Source organism: Mchenga conophoros, linkage group LG16 (genome assembly GCF_057382185.1).
Source record: "Mchenga conophoros isolate Kocher_MC1m ecotype Shallow Benthic linkage group LG16, M_conophoros_male_GT1.1, whole genome shotgun sequence".
NCBI lineage: Eukaryota > Metazoa > Chordata > Actinopteri > Cichliformes > Cichlidae > Mchenga > Mchenga conophoros.
In genome coordinates this window covers 27,216,960-27,232,248 of record NC_140541.1, presented here as the reverse complement: position 1 = coordinate 27,232,248, position 15,289 = coordinate 27,216,960, and the positions used below count along the sequence as shown (strand labels likewise).

Here is a 15,289-nt window from a genome sequence, read left to right as displayed (position 1 = left end):
GTAATGTAATTTTACCTTTTGTTAAAGGCATCTGCTTGTATTAATTGAAAGGTTTCATTTTCTACAGGCAGGATAAATGATGGCTGTGTCTATTGAGCTAATAGTAGATAGAAAAATGCGTAACAGCCTGCAAAATGTTCCTTAGAACAAATGATGGAAGGTCAGCATATTAAAGTTTTACAATTTTAAAACAGGCTGTCTGAAGACAGCCAGTTCTCACTACATATAGTGATGTCTGTATGTTATTGTGCTCTAAATCAATACAAATGCATTGTTTTGTTTACAAATGTGGTTAATAAAGTAGAGACCCTAAAGATTCTTGTCTAGGGAAGGGGCAGAATTGCATTTGACAACAGCACGTCGGTACAAATAGGTAAATGTGTTGTGCTGTGCTTTGTGATGTAAATGCTCAGTTAAATCATTAAAACTGAGAGCACAGCTGGCACCCAGTGAGAGTAATAAACACGATAATAGGAAAACCTTTTTTCTCCCTGTGTGGATGTAAGCATACTCATGAAGACGAAGTGAGGTCTGCAACACTGTGTGTTGTATTATCTGGTTGGGATCCGCATGTGAAACAGCTAAATTTATTTCAGAGATTGTATTCTTTGTTGAAGAAAGTATTTGGCACAAAGGTTCATCAGAAACACATTTCTGTAGAAGTACTGTAGGTGGTGTCAGTCGTGGTGAGTCCGATCAGCAGCTTTATATAGAGTCTGAAGAGTGTGTTTCATTTTGGTTTTTTACTCCAGTGCGTGTGTGAAATGTCGGTTTGTATGACTGGGCACATTGGTATGTTTGTGTTTGCACATTGGTATATGTGTATTTGTATCTTTACAGTATTCTTGGGTTTGTATGCTGGATAGCGATGTGTTTGTGTGTGTTTGCGTTCTGTCTCCACTCTAAGCTTTCTAAGTCCTCACTGCAGACACATACTGTTATTAACAATGCTATAATTAACACATAAAATCTGTCCCCCCCCCCACCCCCTCCAATCGCCAACCTCACTTACACCCTGGAGACAAGACCAGTAACGTACCAATGGTGTAACCATGGCAACTGCTCCCCTACAATTTAGTTTGCCAGGCCTTTGTTCTTTTCAACTGTAGCTTACCACTGACAAGACCAAAAAGCATGCAATGACAAGACCCCAATTAACCTCCCATCTCCCCATTACTGCGACCTAGCAGTTACTAATTTTTGCTCTGATAACGGTGTTTTTGAGTGGCCGTTTTTATGTCTTCAGTGCCCATCTTTGATATGCTTACTTTGTCCATAAATAGGTGAGCAAGTTGTTCAGTAAACATAATGCATGGGCACTTGCCTGTACAGGTCAACTGCTTTTTTTTCTGTGCAAGCTCAAGTACAAACACTAAAACGGAATAGTTGTTATATTAATACACTGTTTTTATAGCTAATAATGTTATTCTGCGGAGCATGCAATGGACCGTATCATCAGTTGTAATTACAAAAGTGTACTTTCGTTCCAGTTTGACATCCTGTGCTTAATTAATCCCTTAAGTCAGTTCACATTTTTACCAATGTCCTTTGAATATATTAAATATAGTTTTCAAAATTAACATGTTAATGCCTGTGAATAAAATGTTTTGCTCCCTGCAGTGTCACGAGAGAATTTCCAGATTTTCGGAAAATATGCGAATCAAATACCTACTGTGATGGAAATGAAATTGTCAGTGACCCTTTCCAGATCTGATTATTTTTTGTCTTTATGACTTGTATACTTCCAGTGTGTGCAGTTTTCATCTGTCACTGAGATTAAATGTATCTCACAGGAGTTTAAGGATTATAATGTGTCAGCTTGACAGACCCGTGCAAATCTGATCCAGTCACATGCAGGATTCAGAGTAGGGCTGCCACAAACGATTATTTTGATAGTCGACTAGTCACCGATTATTTATGCGATTAGTCGACTAATCAGATCATCATCCACTGGACGTAAAACTACAGCTTATTGCACCAGCAGCATCTGCTCTTATATAACTATCATTAGCTTACAGCTTTAAGCTTTTAAGGTGCTAACTAAAAATAAAGACAAGATGATAGTTTATTAAATTTTAATGAAATTTGCAGATTGTTTCGGTGAAGTTTAATAAACTCCTTGCTATCTAAAATATAACAGGACACCGGAGTAAATTCTCCAGCATCTCACACTTCTGATAATCAGCTGTCTGCTTGACGTTTATTCAGCTGTGTAAAAACTATAACTTTAATCTCAGCCAAACCGATTTACTCAGGAACAAATAAAATACTAAAAAAAAAAGGCAAACAACAACATTTTTAATTTATCTAAGTGACTCATATATATTTAACCTGAGTAGCGAAAGACGGCGGTGGGTTTGAAAACAATTTGCCGGGAGTCCGGTGTTCTCACAACGCTAGTGACCTAGCCCCCGGCTAGCTATCAAGCTAGTGGGTAACAGACGTCTCCGAAAACGTCGGAGCGCTTTTGAAAATATGTGGTGTCCTGATAAACTGAGCCGATATTTGAGGTTTACACAGCTACATTCTCGCCTGAAAATATGTAAAACGTTTATTTTGTGACCCAGAAAGAATAATAAGAGTAATATTAAAACTAACTAGCTACCGCCATTGTTGGAAACTAAGCTGGGCCGCGCTATGAATTCTGGGACACAGCGGCTTCTCTTCTTCTTCTTCTTCTTCTTCGGGGTTTAACGGCAGCTGGCATCCTTGTACATGCAGTGCTGCCATCTTCTGTTTCAGTCCGTTATTACACTCTTAAATCCTGCTACTTAATTCCTGCGTGTTTTGTGATCTTACAAACCTTCAAACGACGTGTCGACTATTAAATTTGTCGTCGACGATTTTGATAGTCAACGTAATCGTGACTAGTCGACAAATCGTGGCAGCCCTAATTCAGAGGGAATAATCTGATGGGATATCCTGTTATTTGAGTGAATGAATGATCCATCAAGGTCATAAGATTAATGTGAGGATGTCTCTAAAATATGATGACCAACAAATAGCTCTATTATCAGTGGAATAGTAATGGCTACCATTATTCTTACATAATGGTAGCCTGTAGTTACAAATGGACTAAGTCAATTTGTGAAAACGGAAAATATCAAGTAGAATTCCTCTTCTATACCAGCTTTCATAGATGCTGGTCTATAACAATGATAATTAAGAGTATATCAATACTTTTAACACAGTGCATTCTGTTTAAATATGACATTCTCTCCCCAGCTGTGTAACCAAAGCTGTGTTTATCTGCAGAGCATCTTGTCAGCAGACATTAGCATTGCCACAGAACAGAGCAGTCTGGGGGATAAGTGGGGTAGGAAAGGTGGCAGAAGGGCTGATACTGGCACTTGGTGAGCCTTCTCTCGCTGTGAAAAGCTCTTCAGACACAACAAGAACTACCGAAGCATGAAATTGCCCTCTTGACTTTCTTTGAAACAAAGTTAAAAAAGCCAGTCGGCCATTCTACAAGCGGTCAAGAGAAAGAGATGAAGAGAGAGAAAGAGTCAGACTTAATAGAAACAGAAAGAATACAAAGCGTTGTTGAGCTCATTACAGGGGGTGCTTGGCTTACATAAATCAAGGAAGCCTTGGTGTTATGCTAGGGCTATTGCTTTGGCTGATGTCTGTGTCATTTATATCGTTGATGTGAATAACTGGGCATAGTGTCAAGAATCCTGGACAAGATTTTCTGTTGTTAATGTCCATCCATAGCAACAGCCTAAATCAGTATGTTTGGCAGCATCAGAGAGGAGATTATTTTTTTTTAAATATTTCCACTTTGGGCTGGGCCATATCATACCGTTCATGGTAATACCTGTATAATGTTAGGCAATGATAAGAAAATGAAATATCGCGATAGAATATGGGTAAAACGTGCATGCGCAGTGCCTTTGTTATCACATGGCAGAAAAAGCATGGCGGCGACGCAGAATGAGAAGGGCGAAAGCGGTGAAACTTCAGTGGTGCAGAACTGGTTTTGCTTCCGTCCATCAGATACACATTTTTTGGTAGAGCATGCAAGGCGGCCATCGTTATTACAGTTATTACCGAAACAATTTTATGTGGTACACGGCTCTCAAAAATCTGTCAAAAAATGTTTTAGTACGACTTTGCTAAGCTGCGAAGCCGCATCACTTGATGGATTGTCAGAGCATTACGAGTACCGTAGTCAGGAGCCTTGCGGAGTGATACATACTGTGCTTCAACATAATATTACTGCATAGTGTGTGTATAACCTCTTTATGCTAAGGATATGTCGGCCATTTTATGCTGGAAATGCCTTTTGGTTAAACTGTCAGCAAGGAATTTGCATTTGCACTGTTAAATTTTTATATAGCTTTAATGCACATAAAAAACAGCTGCTTGTTTAAGTGAAAATACATTGATGGGGTTTTTTTTTTTTTTTTTGCACCAATAAAGTTGAGGAGAATTTTGTCTCGTGTCAATTATATCGTCAGTTATATCGTTATCGCAAATTTTCAAATATATATCATAAATATTTTTGGCCATATTGCCCTGCCCTATTTCCACTACATGTGTATGTCTGATCTGTATGTGTTGGGTTAAGAAAGCAAAATCTAATTGGTAGGGCTGGGCGATATGACCCAAAATTCATATCTCGATATTTTTTAGCTGGATGGCGATATAAGATATATATCTCGATTTTTTTTTTTTTTTTTTTTTTTTAAAGCCATAAGTTAAGAACAAAAAGAGAGTTCTTAGTCACACTGTGTCCCAGATGTCACACGGGCACTTTTATTTACATACAGCGTAGATGTACATGAAGAAATTACTCAAAAATAAATTATCAGCATTTATTATTTAGTATTTAGTATTTATTTATTTATTGTCATTGTCAAGAACAATGAAATTGCGTTTGGGGCTTCCATACAACCCCAAAAAAAAAGAAGAAAATAATAAATACCCCTTAAAACCCAAGTGTACATATTTAACCCAGTGTGACTCCAATGCAATAAGACAATCCTTAGCAATAATGTTCGTAGAAATTCAGACAAAGACCTGAGAAACATGACAAAATACAACAATGCAACCCATTCAATATTATTGTACTGTGAGATATGATATCAGATATGATAGTTATCTATTTAAGAAAGAGGGGGGGGGGGGCAGGAGGGGGAAGAGAATAAAGATATGATGCACCAATGCAGACCAGTTCATTGCTATTAAGAAGTTGGATATGGTTATTGTCCGTGAGAGGGGGGCAGAGAGTTCAGGAGCCTCACAGCCTGTGGATACAGGCTGTTGGCCAGTCTGGATGTTCTGGCCTGTATAGACCTGTACCTTCTCCCTGAGGGCAGCAGATGGAAAAGGTGGCGCGCAGGGTGATGTTGGTCCCGCAGGATACTGTGCACCCTCCTCAGACAGCGAGTGGGGAAGATATTACTGATCTCTGGCAGACTTGTTCCAATAATTCTGCCAGCTTCTTTCACCACCCGCTGGAGTGCTTGCTGATCGGCCTTGGTGCAGCTGGGGAACCACACTAGAAATCCATACGTCAGAACGCTGCTGATGGCACAGTTGTAGAAGTTCAACATCAGAGATCTGGGAATGTGTGCGCTCCGCAGTCTCCTCAGGTAGTAGAGGCGCTGTTGGGCCTTCCGTACAACTGAGGTGATATGGTTGCCCCAGGACAGGTCCTCGGTCACAGTTACCCCCAAGAATTTAAAACTGCTCACCCTCTCCACCGCCTCACTGCCAATGAAGAGAGGCAGATGGTTGTTATGGCCCCTCTTCCGGAAATCTACAATGATCTCCTTGGTCTTTTTGGTTTTTAAGACCAAGTTATTGTCGTGGCACCATGACTCTAGTTGTTGCACCTCTGTCCTATAGTTTGTCTCATCATTGTTGGATATAAGTCCGAGCACTGTAGTGTCATCTGCAAACTTAACAATGAGATTGGACGCGCAGGAGGAAATACAGTCATGGGTGAAGAGAGTGTATAGCAGAGGGCTCAGAACACACCCCTGAGGGGCACCGGTGTTGACCACAAGGGTGGAAGAGGTGTTCTTACCCACTCTGACACTCTGTCTACGGTTAGTGAGGAAGTCCACAATCCAGTTGCACAGAGAGGAGTTAAGTCCCAGTTGGTGGAGTTTGGGACGGAGTTTGTATGGCCGGATGGTATTAAAAGCCGAGCTGTAGTCTACAAAGAGGAGCCGTGCATAGGTGTTCCTGTGTTCCAAGTGCTTCAGTAATGTGTGCAGCACTGTGGCGATCGCATCCTCGGTTGACCGGTTCTCCCTGTATGCAAACTGGTGCGAGTCCAGGGATGGTGGAAAAGCAGCTCTGATGTGTTTAATGACCAGTCTCTCCAGGCATTTGGCGGGAATGGGGGTGAGTGCCACAGGTCTGAAATCGTTCAGACATGTGACATTTGACTGTTTTGGGATGGGAACGATGGTTGCTGCTTTGAAACAGGATGGTACCAGTGAACAGGACAACGAGGTGTTATATATAGAGGTGAAGACGTCCGCCAGGTCCGCAGCACAGTCTTTTAGCACCCGGCCCAGGGGAGAGGGGACAGGACAGGGTCGGTGTTCTCCCTGTCAAAACGGGCATAAAAGAGATTTAGATCCTCAGCCAGAGTAGAACTGTCGGCTGAGGGTGATGGTGTTCTTCTTTTGTAGTCCGTGATAGCCCTGATGCCCTCCCAGACCTGCCTTGGGTTTGTGTTGTTCTCAAACCTGGCCTCGATACGCCTCCTGTGCTGCTGCTTGGCAGTCTTGATGCCTCTTCTCAGGTTGGCCCTGGCAGCACTGTATGCCTCCTGGTCCCCGGATTTGAAAGCGTTGTTCCTTGTTCGAATAAGTTGTTGAACTCCGTGTGTCATCCAGGGTGGATTATTAGGGAACACACGGAATCGTTTCCAAGTTGTTACATTGTCCACACAGAAACAGATGTAGTCCAAGACAGTGGAGGTGTAACTGTCCAATGCGACACGATTGTCAGTGTCCTGCACCTTGAATACATCCCAGTCTGTGCAGTGGAAACAGTCCTGAAGCATCGGAATAGCGTCCTGCGGCCATGTTCTCACGGTTTTGGTTGTAATCCCAGTGCTCTTGATCTTTTGTGTGTATATTGGGTGTAGCAGAAGGGAGAGATGGTCTGACAGACCCAGGTGGGGATAAGCCTGGGCTCTGTACGCATTCGCCATGTTGGTGTACACCTGGTCCAACGTTCTATCTCCTCTGGTAGCACACTTCACATTACGGTGGAAATTGTGAAGTACAGATTTCAGGTCCGCGTGGTTAAAATCCCCAGCCGCAATAAAGACACTGTCCGGGTGTGCTACCAGGCTGTTATTGATGCTGCTGCTCAATTGTGCTAACGCTAGCTTAGCATTAGCATCTGGTGGAATGTAAACAGCGCAGATGTAAACGGCAGAAAATTCCCGAGGGAGATAGAATGGACGGCACTTTAACACCAACAGTTCTACCTCTGTACTGCACAGTTTTTCCGTTACCGTGACGTTCGTGCACCAAAGGTTGTTAATATAGATGCACAGCCCCCCGCCAGTCTTCTTACCCGAGTCCGCAGACCTGTCGGCTCGATAGGCGGTGCGGCCTGCTAGATCGATAGCCGCATCGGGAATGGCGCTGTCCAGCCAGGTTTCAGTGAAAATCATGCACGAACAGTTATTAAAAGTCCGTCGAGTGGCGATCTGCAGTCGTATTTCATCCAGTTTGTAACGGATTGAACGGGCGTTGGAGAGGAATATGATCGGGAGTGGTGGTTTAAACGGACTAGTCTTTAGCCGTGCCCACAGGCCTCCCCGCTTGCCTCTCTTCTGCCTCCGCTCGCAACGTCTCCTCCTGCGGCTTGCTGTTGCGGGTAGCCCCGGGGGTTGCTTAACGATCTCCGGGGGGATGAGATAATCGGATGTTAGTTGAAGATCTCCACGGCTTAGTTGTAGTAGATCATCTCTGTTGTATTGAAGTAACCCCAGACTGTGTGAAATAATACACAGTACCACCAAAAGTGCAAAAGTGTAGGAGCTCCGGGCCGCTGCGTCTGTGCGCACCGCCATCTTGCGTCTGTGGATATTAAATAATCATGGTCCATAAATAAAAGAAAATGTTGTTTTTGTGCATAACAAAAAGCTCACAATTGTGCAGTCAAAATGTAAACTAATAGACGCTGAGCATAATAACAAAGAGACAGATTTCACAGCTGCACCACGTCTCTGAACAGGTGCCATTTGTGGTCCTTATACACACACAGTACGTATCACTCCGCGAGGCTCCTCCCCGGTAGCCATAATCCTCCGACATCAAGCCGTGCAGCTCCGTAGCTTAGCAAAGTCATATTAAAAATTTTTTGACAGATTGCTGAGCGCTGTGTACCACATAAAATCGGTTCGTGGTCAGTAAGCACAACCAGAATTCATACATAAGGCGCACTGTCGAGTTTTGAGAAAATGAAAGGATTTTAGGCCGTGCAGCCCCTCCGGGCTGCATGTCGTTAGCGCGGTTAGCTCGTTAGCGCGGTTAGCTCGCTAACACGTTGACACCGTCCAGCCCCACGCACGGGGCCATCCGCGGTAATTCGCTAACGGAGATTTTCCGCTTTCATCTTGTCATTGCCTTGTCATTGTCAGGTGAAGCTATGGGGGAGGCGGAGTTGTGTTCAGTGAAGGAGAGGCGAGGCAGAGTAACGTTGTGTAGAGACAAAAGTGGACGAAAGAGAGGCAAACCTGCGGCTCCACAAGTATAATTATAACGTAACATAGACTATATCGATATAAACGATATTGTCACATCTTATATCTCGTATGAAAATATATCGATATTTTTAAAAAAACTCGATATATCGCCCAGCCCTACTAATTGGTCTAATTGCCGAGGATAATATATTTTGTGAAGGTTTTTGTCTCCGATTACGTAGCTACAAACTGAGCTTGCTTGTGTTCTGGCAGGCAGACCGTGGGGATATGGGGAATGAGGACCCAAAACGCAGACTCTGCGATGCAAACAGTGCTTTTTATTTACAGTGAGAAGCTGTAAACACAATAACTCCCCGTTGCTCCCTTGAATCCCGTGTGTGTGCTTCCCTCCGACGTCTGTGCTCGTGCTCCCCGCTCTTGTGTTTCCGCACACCCCGTGCGTGCAGCCTTTCTGGACCACTCTTTCTCCTGGTAGGATAACTCAATGAACCCGCACTGGTGGGAGCTCCAACACTCTCCTAAGTAGCTCCCCCGACGAGCCCTGATCACCAACAGGTGTGTGGTAGGAACTTCAGGTGTGGCCAGTCCTCCTGCCGGGCCACACCCATCAGGCCCGCATGTGGCTGTTCTCCATCCTCCACCCACACTTGTACACACCCACACACCCACACCCTGCCTCTACATATAATGAGTGGAACACAGAACAACACAGCACAGTGCAGAAAGACACACATCCCCAAATAACAACAACAACACTAATAATAATAATAAAAACAATAATAATAATACTAATAACAATAATAATGATAATAACGGTCCATCCTGCTCACGGACCCCCGAGTCCTCCAGAGCCGGGTCCGTGACAGTTAGCTGTTAGCTGTCACTCCTGGCTTACTTAACTATATTACATACTTTAAGGTAATCACCACTATGAAAACAGGGGTTTAATTTAACCTTTGTTTTGAAAGAAATTGTTCAAATATCTGTTCTTTATAGCTACAAACAAAACAATTTGTTCCACTGCGATTTCATTGAGAAAATGAAAACAATTAACATTTATTTTACTTCATCAGATGATTTAAAAATAGAAATTGCTCAGACTTGCATCATGTGTCAAAAAAAAGGAAATAAGTCATCGTTTCTTTTGATTGGTAGCTTTAGACATGGAGGTTGAAACCGAATGACAGGATGCTCGCATCTGAATTACGTATGGACCCAAGTCAATGGCCCACTGGTCTGTTGCTATGACAACCACTTGCTTTACACATTTTGGGTGCCTGCTGGTATCATGCCAAACATCAGTCCTGCTCTGTGTGTGTGTGTGTGTGTGTGTGTGTGTGTGTGTGCGTGCGTGTGTGTGCGCGTGCGTGCGTGTGTGTGTGTGTGTGTGTGTGTGTGTGCCTCTGTGTGGTGCACTGTTTGTGCCTTGCGTCGACTTTGGGGCTTCCAGTCACAGTCTCTGCTCAAAGAGGGAGCATTCAGAGGTTCGGTCGCCTGTCATACAGGTAATGCATGCTTTTCTTTTACAGTGAGAGCAGGTCTGTTTATACGTATCGTGTTACTTTTGTTTAGTGGTGTAGTAAGATAGATTCTGCTGTCACAGCCAGTGACAGACAGGCTGTCATTTGACATCACTTCATCAGAGAATGCTGAGACAGCCATACAAGGCTAGTTTTCATCAGTGCCAGCTGGCTTTATGGATGTGACAAGGTTGGGTTTTTTTGCATTGCTAATGCTTTGTCATTGTGCATTTGTCTAGATTTGTTTGTCACACACACACACACACACGCACGCACGCACGCACGCACGCACACACGCACGCACACAAAATTCACAATTTCCCAAAAAGTGGTTGTTGTTTTTTACACATAAATTCCATACTGCTCTAGTAGTCAAGTTGACATTTCCATATTTTTTAGTTTTCATTTGAATCTTGCAATTGTGCAATTAAGCTACTTCCCATTAGTTTGAATAAAATATGTCATTCTCAGTGTTAAAATCATCTTTGCAATTGTTAATGTGGGAAAAAAAAAAATGACACAAAGGCAGTGTGGTTCTAAACCATTCACAAAAATGTACAGGCTTTTCTTTTAATGCCCGTTTTTAGCTTTAGGGGCTGTTATTTGATGTTACAACCATTGAGCAGGTTTGACGAGGACGCCTCTCTTCTACTTTTTAGTATCAGATGAAAGGATTTTGCCTGGAAGCAGTGAAAAAGGTGGTACACATTTATTGCACTTTGCTATTGAAAATGGGAAATGGTGGCTTCGAGTTGGTGAGTGGGCTGTGTTAAGTGTTCCCGGAAGAAGTGAATGTATGTGGGTTATTGCGCGTGTGTGCGTGTGTGTGTCCCTGCCAGCTTGTGTGTGTTGATGTGTGGGTGATGCTGGAAAGAAAAAGGTTCTTAAACGGCAACAGTAAAAAAACATCACAATGCCATCCAGCCATACATAACTGCTGTTACTATAGAAATGATGGTTTTGTTTAAAACTCTGCCGTCCTCTCTGATTCGTACATGCATGCAGGCAGACTGGTGAAAGCTTGAATGCAGACTGCTTGACCAGTTTCGTATGGTGCCCTTTTGTGTGTGTCCTGATTTAGGATAACACTATATTAGCGCATGAGTACATAACTGTCACAGACTTACTCCCTTTGTTACAATTGAAAACTGTGTGCACGCTGGCTTTTCCTGTTATACTGTAGTTATTTAACACCTACTGCCTACAAGTGTTAGACGGGCATATTGTGTTGACAGCTTCTTGCTAAATGCTAACACTAGTATTACCATCTAACATTGTTTTTATTTCTTACTTTACTGTATAGCTGGTAAAAAGAAAAAAAAAGAATTGCAGAGAGTTTATCTAAATTTGCAATAAACCCAATCTGACATTATATTATCAGGAACTAATTTTGCTAATGGACCCTAAAGCAAAATTGTTGCTGGGCTTTCTGATATATAAATACCAAACAGTACCAAACTGCCTTGTGCTTCAGCACCTGGCCATGACAAACTCTCCTTGGGTTTGGCCACATTTTTGGAGCTTTTGGATTGTTTTTTTAAATTAAATATTTACTGTTTGGTTTCATTGGTGTTCTAATGTTCAAAGTTTTTGATTATTGTTAGTTTCCTGTTGTGATTTTATTGTATTTCCAGTATCTTTATCCTTCCAGGTCTAGTTAATTTTTAGTGTTGGAGTGCATTGTTATGGGATCTGAATACTGTTTAGGATAATGGTTTGCTCTACTGTTGCTTTTCATTCAGCTTTAGTTCCTAGTTTGAGTTTGTTACCTGTGTTTAGCTCCCTCAGTGTTTCCCTATCTCCTTTCAGTCCTCCTGCTGCCAGTTTGTTCATTTATCTTTTATTCTTGTGGCTCATTTTCCTCTCATGTCCGCTGTTTCACTTTCTGTCTGTTTATTGTGTTGATTAAGTTCTGTTTCCTATTCCCAGTTAGTCCTCTGTGTACCTCTCTCTTTGTCATTCTCTTCCTGTTCCTGCTTTTTGTCAGGTTTTTTATATTCTTGGTTTAATCAGTTCCGTATTTGCTTTCATTCTGGACTGTTTTACCAGCTTAGAAATAAAGCTCACTTTTTTTGTGCTGGCCTGCAGTTGGGTCCATCTTTGAACTGCATCTTGAGACAGCACTCTTTCCTGGATAATGAAATGAATTCAGATTGATAGTTAAATTACAAAAAAGTCTGCGCCGACGGAACTGGATTCAGCTCACATTTGATCATTCATTAAAAAAAATCAAAAACAATAGTAAATAACTGACAGTATTACACATTGCGGTATCATTCTTGTATTTCTATGTAAAAAGCTGTTGCATTCTTTATTCTTTATGTTACTTTTAGGTTTGGCAGTATTTTTATAAATGTTACTGTGTGTTATTGAAATGTAAAATTTCCTTTGTCGTGATGAAAATAGAGAAAGTATTACAGGTATTTTTTCATACTTTATGTCTGCATGGGATGTTGTGTTCCCATGGTGACACTTGCAGTCTTCACTAGCAGACATGGTGTTATGAAGACAATCTCAGCCCCCTCATGCTGCCTTTCGTCTCACATTTTGAGTGACATGAAAGAGCTACTGTAAAGCAAAATGGACAGAGAATTAGTCTGGTTGAAACATGTTTAATAATATTGCATTGACCTTGTATGTCTGTGTCTGGGTAGAGCAAGTGTCAGCCCGGATTGTACAGGAAGTGACAGCAGAGGCAGTGGCAGTACTGAAGGGAGAGCAGGAGACTCAAAGACTGCCATCAGGTGAGCTATAAAAATGCACATATGTTCTTTAATGGTGCTAGAGAGCAGTAGCAATTGGAAAACTATAATATGCAGGCCCCTGTTCACATGGGACCTGGCCCTGGGTACAGAGGACATGTCTCCAGATCCCTAAAAGCAGCATTTCAGGAGTCGGAGCACCTAATCCATCTGCTAGACAGCTGAAATTATTAATCTTTAGTCCTATTGTTATACCTGTTTTTTTTTAATAAGTGAACAGTGGAGCAATATAGCAGACTGTTACTAACCTGAAAAGACTCGCTAATTGAAGAACGTTAAAAACATGTTGCAGCAAAAGAGAATATGTTGGAGACACAGAAATGTCTGTATTTTCCCTCAGTAACTCTAGTAGTTCTTTCTAAACAGTAGACCAGTTGTATATTTTGTTTAATTAGTCTCATAACCTGCACACTTGAAAACCAGGCTTCTGGTTGTCAAACATTTACATGGAACAGTGTACCTGTAGTAACAAGAGTAGCTCATACCTCCATCCTTTAATTAGTCACTTTCAACTCCCACATTGCCTAGCCTGTTTCTTACTGTCTGACCCCCGTCTTTGGCAACAGAATCAAGCAGGGAACAGCCACATATATAATACCCATAACAGGAGTAAAATGTGCATAAGCATAGTGTAATGTGCCTGTGTATATGTACAGAAAGGATATATGATCTGTGCAGTTTATAACTGTGATTTAAAAAAAAAAGACTAAATTGTTTCTAATTACTGCTGCAGTGAAAACTGTGAGCAACTGACACTGAAACTAAAAATAACAGGGAATATGCACTCACTGGTATTAACTGATGATTTAAGCAATGGTTGGACAGCAATCCTGTTTGGCTGCCAGATGTGGTACCGATTGGATGGCCAGAGTTCATATTTAGCAGTGCCTTTCTTTTTCTGCTATTTAAACAGAAAAATACAAAGCTATTGCTTATTCACAGCACTTTTTTACAGGATTCTGCACCTGTACTCCATGTTTTACTCTTTTTTTTTTTTTTTTTTTTTTTTTTTTTTTGCTTGTAAAAATGCATGTGAAAATGGAAATTAGCAGTTTTCAGCCTTGCAATACCTTGCTATACATATATATGCTTGGCATGTTACCTTGCAAGAAGTGTTTTCTGCTAGTGGAAAGTATCCTTTATAATATGTGATTTATTTTTTTTAATAACTTCAGTCTTTTATCTCTGTCACACTTTCTAGTTGAAGACACCACCAATTTGCCTCCCTCGCCTCCCCCCTCACCTGCTGCAGAGCACTTTGGACCTCTAGAACAAGGTAGGCCAAGAATATAAATACATACTCGGTATGTCTCTTAAAGAGAGAGACTTCTTCTTTTGACTGTGGCTTCTGATGCTTTATGACCACCAAGACTTGGGTCTTGGTGTATGCTTGCACTGGAAGTGCCCCACCTCTCCGGACACGCCCTGCCTAAAGGGCATGAACCACACGTTGATAAACGTTCAGAAAATCTACTTAAGCTGCTATAAGCAGAAACATCTTCTCCTTTTTTCCTGTCATCCATTTCTTTTGGAATACTGCATATGTGTCATCATTGTATGCCTGAAACAGATAAAATGAATATCTTCATTATGATCCCCATTTATCCTGACAAAGACGCATTAACATGCATGAACACTCCACCTCTACTAAGTGCACTCTTTTTGTCATCCTTTCCATCCATTTCCTTTTCTAACCTCTTCATTTCACTGTCTTCTACACACTAATATGACAGCCAATTTAGGTAACCCTCTGATTTCTTGTTGTTTGTGATTTTACTTGAGTTATGTCTTCAGTTTTGCCTGTCTAATCATTGTGTTGCGTTTTTTGGTCATTGTACCCTGTGTCTTTGGCTGTGGCTATAGGTGACAGAGATCTAGCTCTGTTTATACAAATTATACATTTAAGGACTAAGAAAGCTGCAGCAAGGTGTAGAAAAGCCAATAAATTGGGTATTAAAAAAGCCCCTCCCAATGTAGAAATGCAATCTAGTTACATAATTTAGTATAGCTTGCCTCTTGAGACTGGAAGATGATGAATGCCGTTTGCACACATAAAATACTTTATATTTAATTTACATTTTCTGAATCACACAGTGTAGATTTATCCTGTGATTTTGAACATCCCAGTTAGAGCTGTGATAAAGTTTGATTATTTATGTTTGATCGGATTTTTTAAGCAGTGACTGGGCTATAAAACTAAAACTAAAAGAAATAAGGTTAGGAGCTGCAAAGCCTTGTGACATGTGTTGTTATGTGTTGTGTGCTCATGACAAACAGCTGTAAAGCTGTTGGGATGTAGGTTCCTTACTGTAGGTGGAGTG

General features: G+C 41.6%; 1 protein-coding gene across 3 annotated transcripts in view; it reads left to right on the top strand.

Annotated features, from left to right (window-relative positions):
* map2 (microtubule-associated protein 2) overlaps positions 1-15,289 on the top strand; it is a 102,209-nt gene that overhangs the window by 57,471 nt on the left and 29,449 nt on the right. For all 3 annotated transcript variants that reach the window (XM_085248386.1, XM_085248385.1, XM_085248384.1), the window contains exons 5-6: positions 12,861-12,950; positions 14,170-14,244. In XM_085248386.1, coding sequence (XP_085104512.1) covers positions 12,861-12,950; positions 14,170-14,244 — 165 coding nt within the window. The remainder of the gene's footprint in view (positions 1-12,860; positions 12,951-14,169; positions 14,245-15,289) is intronic.